General features: G+C 41.3%; 1 protein-coding gene across 4 annotated transcripts in view; it reads right to left on the reverse strand.

Annotated features, from left to right (window-relative positions):
- Window positions 1–13,175, reverse strand: part of CACNB4 (calcium voltage-gated channel auxiliary subunit beta 4) — a 135,689-nt gene that overhangs the window by 32,520 nt on the left and 89,994 nt on the right. For all 4 annotated transcript variants that reach the window (XR_009558281.1, XM_060279883.1, XM_035131616.2 and 1 more), the window contains one exon: window positions 1,465–1,584. Coding sequence is in view for 3 of the 4 variants with exons in the window: in XM_060279883.1 (XP_060135866.1) it covers window positions 1,465–1,584 (120 nt within the window). In the remaining variant the exon portion in view is untranslated. The remainder of the gene's footprint in view (window positions 1–1,464; window positions 1,585–13,175) is intronic.

Genomic DNA, 13,175 nt, shown 5'->3' on the forward strand with positions numbered 1-13,175 from the left:
TAAACAAACTAGCTTTTAACTAGCTATTAAATCACTCAGAAATTAAGTTTTCCGTCTCTAGGGCTGCCAAGGCAACAGCATACTGGATCAGAATGATGCTCTTTTTTTAGTTTAATTTCAAATACATAAAGTGGGGGGGGCAAAGCCTATAGGTGCAAGAAGTATCTTTTGGCAAACTGATTTTCACATGCCTTAACATATTTTGGCATCTGTGATCCTCCTCAGGGGAAGAGCACAGATGTTTGAAATTTGAATTAGAAAAACAGCTTGTCAAAAACAAAAAGCTCTTCTTGCCTCCTCGCCTCTTCTTCATTTTTATGCTATGCGGTTTAGCCCTCCGTCTGGTTGCAGTTAATTTAAAATAGACTGACCCTATAGCTGCAAAACTGCAAGAAAACTGCAAAAGTATGTGCATTTTCCACCCTGCATGACTGTGAAGAGAAGTTTTGAATCTTCCATGGCTGCTTTAGAGCCCCTCCAGAAGATCTGCTAATTGAGCATTCATCCTGATCTGCATGCACAAAGCTGAAGTAGAAGTTAAATTATATCCTGTCTTTATTCAGCATTCGTCCTAATTTGGTTGCAGCAAGGTTATACTACAATAAACATTTTACCTGCATTCACCCTGATTTGCTTGCAGGGGTGTTAACTTGTCTTTCCATTAAGTCATTCATTTACCCCACACTTTTCACTGCATCCCTACCACCACTTTCCAAACCACAGCAAGTCAGTTTTTTAAAAAATTTGTTGTGCTATGGAGACAGAGTCCTTTAATCCACAGCACAAACTAGGACCAACTGCAATTAGTTTTAACTATGGTTTGTTGAATCATAGTTAAAATCAACTATAGTTTAGGATTGGGATGTAATGCTAAACTATGGTCAATCTAAAACAGACATGGGAATTTCTGATCTCGTCGCGGTTGTGCCAAATAAGGGGTGAAGGAGCAAATGAGTCAGAGGTTCACTGCGGCTTGCCCTTATAACATTAAACAATTAGCATTATGTGTTCACCCTGCCGTTTGCTCCCCCATCCAGCTGGCATCTGCTGGTGGCAGAAGCCACTTGGGCGCCTGGGGCAGCACGCCCAGTATCAGGGCGAACCGCCCATGGGGGCAGGGTGAAGGCGGGGCGAGCAGCCCTTAGGGGTGCACCGCGGGGCCTCCGGAGTCTGCCTGCCTCCTCCCACTCAGCCACCCTACAGTTGGGGGGAGGCAGTGGGAGGACTGTTTGGGCAGCACAGAGCCTGTGCATGCCCAAGCCACTGTGTCTCTCCCAGGAGAGATGCATGGCTCGGGCGCACTGCAGGCCCCGCAGTGAATGCCACCCGCCATTTTGTCAACCCCCCTCAGTGGTGGCAGCCTGCTCCCACCGTACCTCCCTTCCTCTACCTGTGCTGGCATATCCTTTTAATGGGAGGGGTTGGGAAAGGGTGAAAAGAAGTTAAGGAAAGAAAGAGAAACACCTTTGCTCTTTCAAGCTGAATAGCCGCCTGCTGTTCTCTTTCCTGACGGATTGCTTCCCTGTCCTCTTCCAGAGATACATCAGAATCTGATGGTCTGCTTGTGTACGAATCTGCTGATCCCTAAAAAGAAAAAGGACACTATTAACAAAAATGATGGATGGAGTTCCGAAAGATGCCAAATATGCAGGGGGGGGGAATCACACAAGGTCATAGATTTATTTTTAAACACATTTGAGCTTTATGTTTTATTTACTATTTTGACAAAAAACAACAACCCCACAAAACAAAACTTTGCAGATTTTTATTGCAACACAGTCTCTTTTTTTACTGTTGTTTTCTTTCTCTTTTCAGGTAACAAATTCAAACACAGAAAATATATGTTTAAGAAATGGTGGGTCTTTGTTTTTTTGTGATTTTCATATATGCATCATAAAGCAGGTAGCACTGCACACATCACAGCAACTTATTACAAGAGTGAAACCTTGTTAGGTAGTTTAGAATGGAAATCACCCACCTCTTGGAAATGTAGTGTCAATTTAATCAAAGCATAGCAGGGACCAATAAAATTCACTTCTCTTGAGTAAATTGTATTACAGTGGTACCTCTACTTACGAATTTAATGCGTTCCGAATGCACATTTGTAAGTTGAAAAAATTTGTAAGTCGAATCCCATAGGAATGCATTGGGAGAAAAAATTCGTAAGTAGAAGCAACCCTATATAAAAATTTGTAAGTTGAAAAAATCCTATCTAAACCGCATCCAAGATGGCGGTCAGAGCTCCATTTGTAAGTAGAAACATTTGTAAGTAGAGTTATTCATAAGTAGAGGTACCACTGTATTTGTGTATTTGAATTTCACATGCAGTGCAATCCAGTGATGTTAGCTAGGTGAGGCTTATGTCCTGTGAAGTGTGTTTAAGCACTGCAGTCAAACAGTAAGTAGACACTCATGGCACCAAAATGTTTAGTCAAGTTACAAACAATTTCACAACCCACACTAACCAAAAACAACAACAAAAACCCTCCACAATTTGTAACAGCAGGTCACACTAAACCATGGTTTACCCCAACAGGAAAGAACCGAGGCAACACCTTCAGCCACAAGAAGCATAGCCACAAGAAGTTTGGAAGCTTTCACTTCTGGTTCAGGCATGAAAACCATCTACCAGAATTAGTGCATTTTAAGTGTGATGCAAATAGCATGACTAGAATCCTCACAACATTGCTTCCCATCAGCTCTTTAAAATGTTATTGCGGAAGCCCTAAAATATGGTGCTTCTCGAGCTTACGTGTAGAATGTCTTATGTTTTTATGATGTTGTTAATGCTTTATTGCAAGTTTTAAAAAATATTTATTGTATTTGAAGGGTGAGGTATAAATACTTGTAATATTTGGATCCATAGCCACAATGGGTTCCTTTCACCTTGCTTAGTTTTTTTTTACTTGCAATGTATACAGCAAATTCCTTACACATGGCAGCATTATTTCTACCTACCCGTTTATAATTATATTACTATTACTATTACTATTACTATTATTGCAGGTGCTGCTGTATATCAAGAGTTACAATCCTGTTACCCAGAAACCGCCAATTCCAAAGAGGCATCACATTTTTACAGCAAATTTCAAATCGAACTTGACAGAAAAGAACGAAGTGGAAAATACACATGCTAAAAAAAGATAATGACTCAACAGAGTTCATTTTAAAGAAGTCCATTTAAAACCACTCTTCTCACTGCTGTGATAAGCAGTGTTATATGTTTATTCCACAGTGAAGTAATCAAAATCCTTTTTTTAAAGCATGACGCTGACTAACTGGCATCCCTGAAGCTGTGCAAATGGAGAATATATTTTTTATAAAAAAAAATGAGTCAGCAGCAGCAAACAGAACGTCCCACAACCAAATCACCTCTAAGTAGGAATGCAGAAATCATGGTTTCTTATTTGCTTGTCCCTTGTACTGGCAGCCAAGATGGCATATGTCAGCAACTCCAGCGCATGGCATGGCCAACACTACATCACCCCACATTTTAGTCCATCTTTTCTTAACTGCCTTGTTACACTGAACTGATTGTTGTGATGGGTTAAGAATGGGACACGCCAATGCCATTTTCCAAAGCAAATGTTTTTTAGCGGGGAGTGTGGAATAGCTGGCATTGAGTTCAGTATCTTATGCAGTTCCATGGACTCAGGACTGCTAGGTTGTAGAAAGTCCTCTGCTAAGGATGATCCTTTAAAATTTTTTATTATTATTATATTTCCATACCATCCTTCATCCGGACCTAGGATCACAGGGCCGTTGTAGCACAAACAGATTTAAATAATTACTCAGATCAGAGAAGATGTTACATCAACATTGGTTGGACAGCAAAACAACTTCAAAGAATCCATCATGAAACCACACATAAAATAAATTTTGTTCTGTCACCTTTGCATAAACTGGGATTGCAGTTTCTATATCCTACAACGGATATTAATTAACTCAGCAATGCTAGGGTGCTTATTTTATCTTCAATTACAGCTGTTGTGAATGGCTACGGGGCTTTTGGGGAAGGGGTATACACATGCTTCTACTTTTCAGAGGTCCAATATTGTTCTATTTGCAATCCTTGTTTTATTGATTTCATTTAATATTCTAATTTTCTGAGATTGTGAATTTGGGGTTTTCTTCAGCTGTATGCCATAATCATCATAATTACAACAAATAAAGGCTTGACATATCTCGCTTTGCATGTCATGAGTCTATCTCCTATATTGGTTTCACCTTTCAAGTTGCATTACTGAAATAAATGAACTTTTCGACGATATTCTAATTTTTCGAGTTTCACCTGTACACTGTATGTTGTCGTAAGGTAATGTTTGATTGAACAAGATGTCACTGTGCATAACCTCAAAAGAAGCATATGGCTTTTAAAAAGCTGATTCCCTCTCTCTCTCTCTTTATTAAGTGTATAATACTCACTGTCTGAAGAAGTAAGAATAATAAAAAAGCATCATGCTGTAAAATAATTAGGCTTCCAAATACAGAATATTGTAGATGTTTATGTATACATAACAGAGCTCTGAACTGTGAATATAGGGGCCAAATGGGTTCCAAAGATAACAGCTGATTAATTAATGTCCATAAAGCACTTTGAAGATGTAGAGGCCTATAAAAATGCCAGAGATTACCGCTACTATTTTACAGGCTACCTGTACTCAACAGCAGCCAAAAGAAAAATGATGGCCTGCGGACAATAAATCAAAGGGTATAATAAACACATACTATATATATATTGTGCAGGAATAGTGGCTTTCTTCTTAGCTACTGCTACACTATTTATACAACACTGCATTAGGAGCATACTGGAAGATTTCCCAAGTCAACCATGGCCTCTGGATTTTACCCCCACCCTCCACCCCATGCCTAATGCAGAGATTCTAAGTCACCAGAGAAAGGAATAGAGCTGTGTGTCTAGTTATAGGTCAAGTAATTGTGTCTCTCCGGTTCAGCCTTTTACTTGGAGCAAGAGAACTTACTAGACAACAGAGCAGCATTATCTTGCTCTGTGTCCTTATTCTCGCAAAATTGCTAAAGGCACTTTGAATATTTCTTCTCTTTCCAGGAACAGGCAGGCCTCCCCAAACACAGTGTGTAATAAAGTCTGCAAGCTGCTGAAAGGTAAATCTGAGACTTTAAAAATAATAATCAGTCCAAGTAGTGAAAGCAACTGCTTTCTGGGATAACTTGCCAGTATGAGGCTTGGAATAATAATAATAATAATAATAATAATAATAATAATAATAATAATAATAATAATAATAGCTCCACCTTTGAAAAGCCACAATACTCTGCCATGCCAACATTAACTCAAAGGCAGGATTTATACATTAAGGTCCAGCAGCTCCCTTTGTGACACCTACTGCACAACATACAGTCATACCTCGGTTTACAACTGCCTCCATTTGCGAACGCCTCTGTTTACAAACATTGCGGACCCATCTGGAACGGATTAATTCACTTTCCATTACTTTCAATGGGAAAGTTCGCTTCAGGTTAAGTACGCTTCAGGTTAAGTACGGACTTCCAGAACCAATTACACTCATACTTCGGGTTAAGTACGCTTCAGGTTGAGTACTCTGCGGACCCATCTGGAATGGATTAATCCACTTTCCATTACTTTCAATGGGAAAGTTCGCTTCAGGTTAAGTACGCTTCAGGTTAAGTACAGACTTCCGGAAACAATTGTGGTTGTAAACCGAGGTACCACTGTACTCTGCTTTTCTAAAGCTTTTCCACCTGGCTCTCAGTAGCAAATTAATGCATATAATTATTGGGAATCTTAAGCCTGATCAGATTCAAGATGCAAAAGAATAAAAATAAAAATCTGGGACCCTTCTGGAGGCGCCCATTTCTCCCAGTCCGTTGCCACTGCGAGTGTTCATTTTGTCAAACAGACATTTCACACCTCTTCCCATAATATCGCCAACTCTCCAAACAGACAATCTGGATTTCTCTTGCTGTGTTTAAGCTCACCATCTGCGGAGAACACGTTTGAAAGAGTGGCGACTTCTTAAACAAAACGTGCAGAAGAACACTGCATCAATGACATGCAAGGCAAGGAAGTACCTCCATAAACTGGAGAAAAGAAAGATGTTTTTCCTACATTCCCGATGGACTAAGGGAGGAATTCAACATTGTGCTGTAACACACATTTCATCTGTTCAAGTATTTCTACTTGCCCAGTGGAAACATCTCCCCTTTCCTCCCCCTGCACACTGTTCTGGGGGTTCATCCAATCCACTCCACAAAGAGCCAAGATTCAGGGGGGTGCGGAGGAAGGATAGGGGGAAGCCCCATTACACTCATGGAAGTCCTTGCACAGGTTTCTATTAATTGGACCAGCTAGTTGAATCTGGCTCATAGTTATATTTGTATACCTGAGACAGTATAGCAGCTCCATCCTTAATACCAGCTATATCCTGTGCTAATAATGCACTTGTTTTAATTTGTTTGTTCGTTGGTTTCTCTCAGAATTTCTGCTTTTGGATTTATTACCTCCTCTCACCCCCAAAGGAAACTTCAAAAAGTTAGAACGTTTCACATATCTTCCTAATAAATTAACTAGACAAAATCACACAACAAAATGTTTCACATTGCTGTGAAAAGGCAGCGTCTTCTTTTTGCAAAAATCAGCTACTTGGTGTAGTCTCAAGAAGCACAGCATTTCTGAGATGCTGTGTCAGATGCTAATCAAGAATACTGTGTCAGCTACATTACAGACCCCTGGGATGGGTGGAAATCAAAGACTCCTACCTCAATCAACCTGAAATGCAATAGTTTTGATTTCCACATTTTTGTGCAATCTTGCTTATTCTTCCAAATTTAACTGGTGGTTGGAACTCCATGAAGTATGCATTTTAGGAAGACTCAAACTTGAGGCATCAAACTAAGCAACTCCCCCTCCCCCTATATATTTGCAACTTGGTCTTCCCTTTTTTCAGAAATGTTCATCACAAATGACCACCTAAGCGGAATGACTTGCTGCCATCATCATGAATTTGCAAACAGTGTTAGTGATAGCTAAACAGCATCCCTTCCTATCTTGCAATCTGGCTCAAAGGGCAAACACAAGAGCAATCAACTTATTCCAAATGCTTTCTGTGATGACAATTTAATTCCAAATTTGATACAACTGCTGTCTCATTTACAAAATCTACGAAACAGTCTTTTGTCCAAATCCAGTTATTAGGTAGATACAGAAAATTCTGATGCAAACCAAGATGGCGATACAAAGTAGAGGTAGGAAGGAAGGGACGAAGGAAGGAACGATGGTTGAAAGAAAGCAACAAATAAATTGTTGTTGTCATCTTCACCTATAAATTCAAAACCATTTTGGGTGGACTGCTGCAGAGTATCAGATAATAGAGCAGGCAAGCCTATTTCTGTGAACATAAAATTGTGCAACCTTTTGCAGAATCTCCTGTGGATTAAAATGCTTTGCTTTGGGAGGGAAGCAACACTGTGGCAGCAAACTCCACTCCTAGCTTCCACACATTAATTAAAACATCAGAACAGAGCCTTTTCATGCATGCAGCTATACACAATGGAGAGCCCTCTCCATGCAGTTGAGAACACTGTGATGAAGGTTCTCTTCAGGGGCGCCAGCTCCTGGGGGCAGAGTCACTTCCCCTCCCCAGAAGTTTTTAAGGAGGGGGCTGAGTCCCCTTGATATCCAGCTGTAACATCGGCCCCTTCAAGCCAGTGCCAATGGCTTTCATCATATGTTCTAACGAATGTGTGTAGATTGGAGAATTGGCACCAAGGTGTTACCTCCTACCCTGTCCCTCAGCTGCAAGCTTTCCTTCTTTCCCAACTTTCAATGTCCAAAAAGCATCTGTTAGCATTTGAAACCTGAAAATAAGTCTGCTTTCTTTGTAGGAGAGATGCTACAGATCCAAAAGTGGAGCCTTGTTGGCATCCGTCTGTTTCGAGAGACAGTGGAGTATGCCTCCGGGGGTGAAGTCAAACCATTGTGTTAGCAGGACCAAAGTGACCTCCCCAGGGCACAAGCCCGGGCAGTATGTACTGAGGTTCTGGGCTGCCCAAACAAGGCCCCACTCTCAACCTTGCTGATGTGGTCCAAAGGAGAGTAGAGAAATATATCTGGCATCAGCTTGGCTGCAGGAGTTGCTGGAAGGAGACCTCTCTGATTCAGTTGTGGAACAAAAACAAACTTCAATTGACTTTGAGGCAGAGCTGGGTGCTATTATGAAGATTAACATTTCTATATGGACAACAAAAACGTTAGTTGAGCCTACATTGGGTTGGCTGAATAGCACTGCAATATCTGAAGGGGCAAGCGTACCTTACAACTACCTCTGCTGGAGAGTTTGAAGCCATCTGAGTTGACTTTGGGGCATCAAGACTGCAATAAAAAAGCAAGATAGGGGAATTGTGTCCCAATAGCAATTCCATTTGTACAATACTGGGAATGTTTTCTTGGCTAAGTGTTTTCTTTCTCTGTTGACTTGCACCATGTTTTCAAATAATTTCTATGACCTATCCTAGCTGGGGTCTTTCTTTCCCATCAGAATTTCATGTGGAAACTTTATCTGGTGAGTTCAGCCTTACTGAGTTATTACCTGAATGAAGGTACATTGGGTTCCTGAAGTACGCCTCAAACAAAGAGTCCTCTCAGTGCAACAAGCCCTTGTTTATCTTCTATGTATTTTTCTTCTGAAACCAAAGTTTTCTTAGTGGATTTCCTATATGATCGCCCACCTCTTACATTAGAGATCTGCTTAGTGCTCACTGGCCGACCACTGGTTCTAGCCCCAGCAACAACAGGCCCAGTGCCAGCACAGATGTTTCAGTGGTTACTAGTCGTAAAAGACACCAAAGAATATACAAAATCACTTTTCCTTGGTGAGTCTAAAAGTGGTTTCATAGACATTTCTGGATGAATCATGAAAAGAGCTGATGAGCCTACTAAAACAGCCAACAGCCAACATTCACCTAACACAAGAGTTTTAAAAGCTGTTTTTTTTTTCAGAATAGTACACAACTATAGAAAGAAATGTGTCTATTATTAGCATTCGGTGTCAACTACCCAAGTGGATTTATTCCATAGGAACTTCCGATGGGTGGAAAATCATTGCTGGGGTGGGGGTGGGAGTGGAATCTTCCTATTGAAATGTGTTCATTCGTGATTAAAATCAGGCACTTAAATGCATTCATTTCATGTACATCTGGATAATTCCTCCAGCTGTCAGCAGACAAGACGAGAATGTTAAATTGCTATCAGGGAAAGGGACTGAGGAAGGAAATTCTGTCTTTTAAGAATCCACGGGGACTCCATGATCACGGCAGGTCCTGCCCTTCAACAGGGCAAAACCATCTGACTTGGGCAGCATCATGTAGGAAGGAAGACCAGTGTCTGAATAAGGCTTAAGAGTGTGGGGTCTGGCTGGGTGGTGAGACATTTGGAATTAAAATGTATTGGACTGACATTTATCATCTACAGCCATACAAGTTGTATTCACAGATGCTGACCAGCCTTGGGTAGTCAGCCCAATATTTGCAGTTGCCGGGCTCCCCAACTCTCCCCGGCAGTCATATATGACACGTGCAGAAGCTAGGCTGGGCAATGTTCAGGAGATGCCTGCCATTCTAAGGGGAACAACCAGGCCTTCCATGGGACTCAGGGAAGAAAGAACCATTCTCTAGCCCCATGGCTTGGAGGCATTCAGCATCTCTCTTGGTACTTCCCGGTCCACAGCTTTTACATCACTGTTAAGAGGCCACCGAAAAACATGAAGGTAATATTCAGCATTACCTTTTTATTTCTACAGTTCCTTCACTTCAAGATGGAAAATATCACCAAACACAGTCAAGCTGTGCTGTTCAAGTACATGCACACACTGCCATCCTTTTTATCTCTCAGTCTTTTCACCGTCACATGGTTACGATTACACAGACCATGTTGCAGCCGTTTCAGATAACGGCATTCTCTTCTGGGCCAGCACTGCTTCAAAGTACTTATTCTTTCACCTTTGCTGTTTCAGCCATCTGAACTTCATTTCTATGAGCAACATGAAAGAACTTCAAAAATAGCAACTTCGATAAGGCAGTACCTAAGATGACCTGTGCTAAATGTGCTGGAAAATTTCCCCTCTCTATCCTGTCTCCTATAGGTACCAATGCAAGCTTTTATCAAAAATGATGCCTTCTATAATGCTACAATATCACTAAATAGTAAATACTGTTGACACTGGCGAAGTCAGTAAGGTTTTATTTCACAGAGCAGTCGTGCCCCAAAAGGTCATTGAGATTCCTATCAATCAAACAGCACCATTGCTCAGCCAAAGAAGCTGACCAAACTGCTAGGATTCCTGTAACTTTCAGGAAATATACTGTTCCACAAAGCTCAGTCCCATGGAATGTTCCCTCCCACTTCTTATCTACAAGTGGGGTAATATCCTTTCCTTATCTTTCAGAGGTGCCCTAACGGTGGCAAATCAAGGTACAGTATACATAATATGTTTAATGTTCATAAAGTAGCTTTCTGTCTGTGAAATGTATTTTTTTAAATTGCATATCCTCACCACCACCCCACCAAAAAAAAAAAAAAAAAACACCTTCCACTTCCTTCTCAAAAATCCATAAGGGGCATAAAATGTTTCCAGAAATTTTACATCCCTAGCATCTTCAGAACATTAAAAAACACATTGCAACAAGGACAACCCTTTAACCATTCCAGGTAAGTGTACATAGAACAGAAGTCTCTGGCTGCAAACACTTACCTGGAAGGAAGTCTCACAGAGCACAAAAGAACTTACCTACTTGCTTAAAAAAAAATTAAATCTCAGGCTTTGGACTACTGCCTGACTATATGCATTTGATTTTGAGACTAAATTATTTTTGTTCAGTGACGCCTGTAATTCAAAGTTCAGGGCTGCTGTTTTGCAATAAGAGACTATGTATGGGTTTTTGCTCTGGCTCAGATACAGTAAGCAGTTTGTTCAGTTCCAGTGTCCATTAGTGTGGAATGCACAAATAGCTGGGAACATAATGTTGACTTTTGGATTTCAGGTTGAGTTTCTCTGTTACAAGAAATGTCTTTAAAATTGACTGCATTTAATAGGGAAATCGCGGAGAAACAATAAACATGGGGCCGCATGATGCCATCTTTATAGAGCCACTCTTCAGACAGAATGGCACTTTAACGAGTTGCTAAATTTCTGGAAAAAGATATATACATAATTAAACAGATATATTTAGAAAGAACTTTGCATTTTCCCCATTAAAAGAAACTACTTTGCGGGCCATTTTCTGTCAAAATTAAAACAGAGGGAGCACTAACAATTTGGAGCCAAATGCTGCGAAAAGCTAAAAGCCATTTCTTATTGCCTTTCAGTCAAAGTCAAAGGCCTTTTGCATTTATTATGGGATCAGTCTCTTGTCAGTCACAGCCTCTTTGCAGGTATGCTTAGCCTCCAAGGCACCAAGTATAAAGTGATTTGTGCCTGTTATGCTAATTGCCTACAATTGACCAATGAATGGGTTTGATTCTTGCCAGTAGGCAGCTAAAGGAAAGCAAGCGCAGAGCGGCTTATGGGGGGAACAGTCAGCTGTCTCGCCTCTTGCTTTGGCAGGCAATTGGATCCTCTTATATGGCTGATTGTATGCACCAGACGTTGCCAACCTTTATTTGTCCATGGCCACATTTGCAAACCAGAGAAAGCATTGTGGGCAACTAGGCATGCACCACAAACATGCATACATGCATGCATGGTGGGGAATTCACAGCTGGGGATGGAATAGTCAACTCTTACCTCCCCAGTGGGACCCCCAAAATCACTTCTCCCCTGTTGCTACAAGACATCACATTCCCTACTGGCTACACTAGATGGCACCTGGCATCTTCTAAACCTTATTTTTGGGTGGGCCCATATCTGCCCACGTGCCATGTGGTGACCTATGGTGTGAACAAACTCTCCTGGGAAAATTATTCTACTTATTTATTTCATATAGCACCATAGGAGACAACTCCTAGGGGCTGACGTCCCTTTAGTCCCCACCCACAATAAAATATTTGGCTGACACTGCTGGCTGTCCTGCTGATGGCAGCTGGATGCACCTTCCATCCCCATCCCATCCCACTCAAACCAAGCAGTGGTGATGACTCCGCTTTCTAACCTCCCCCCTTCCCACATCCCCATGCCTGATCTGCGCTCACACCACCCACCAGATCTACTAGACTGCTCCATCCCTCATCCCAATGCCTGATCTTAAATTTCAGACATCGTGATATATCGGAAGATCATGGTGTCTAGCTGCTGATATATCACGATGTTGAAAACCAGATATCACTCAGCCCTAGTCTGTTGTTTTTTTTAGTATAGTCATACTTCGGTTTAAGTACGCTTCGGTTTAAGTACGCTTCAGTTTGAGTACGCTTCAGTTTAAGTACTCTGCAGACCTGTCTGGATCGGATTAACCCACTTTCCATTACTTTCAATGGGAAAGTTCGCTTCAGGTTAAGTACGCTTCAGGTTAAATATGGACTTCCAGAACCAATTACACTCATACCTCGGGTTAAGTACGCATCAGGTTGAGTACTCCGCGGACCCGTCTGGAACGGATTAATCCACTTTCCATTACTTTCAATGGGAAAGTTCGCTTCAGGTTAAGTACGCTTCAGGTTAAGTACAGACTTCCGGAACCAATTGTGTACTTAAACCAAGGTACCACTGTACACCTAGAATCATTTGCTTATGTGGCTACCCCACATTCATAGCTGCCAAGTTATCCCTTTTTTACAGGGATTTTCCCTTATGCTGAATAGGCTTCCTCGCGAGAAAAGCGAAAACTTGGCAGCTATGCCCACATTTTGTTCAAAAAATTGTTTGAAGATAACTACCATAGAGTTATCAAAATTTTCAAAATTAGGGGGTCCGTGTCTTGGCTTTTGAAAAATAGGGGCTCCTCAGTAATTAGCTAATTGGGAACCATTAGTCTAGATTATCCATGTCATCCGAGAATGCCTGCAGATGCCCGCCCAAACTTAGGACAGAAGTGATGTTACTGGGAAGAGGTGAGGCGTCCAGCCACCACCAGTCTGAGGTTGTCTACAAATTACTTTCAGGAGCAACAACAGCCACTTCTGTCTTAGTTCTAAGACCGCAAAATCCTGCAGGCATAGCATTCAGAGAAATGGAAAGACTTAC

This window comes from Zootoca vivipara, chromosome 1 (assembly GCF_963506605.1).
Source record: "Zootoca vivipara chromosome 1, rZooViv1.1, whole genome shotgun sequence".
NCBI classification, from domain to species: Eukaryota; Metazoa; Chordata; class Lepidosauria; order Squamata; family Lacertidae; genus Zootoca; species Zootoca vivipara.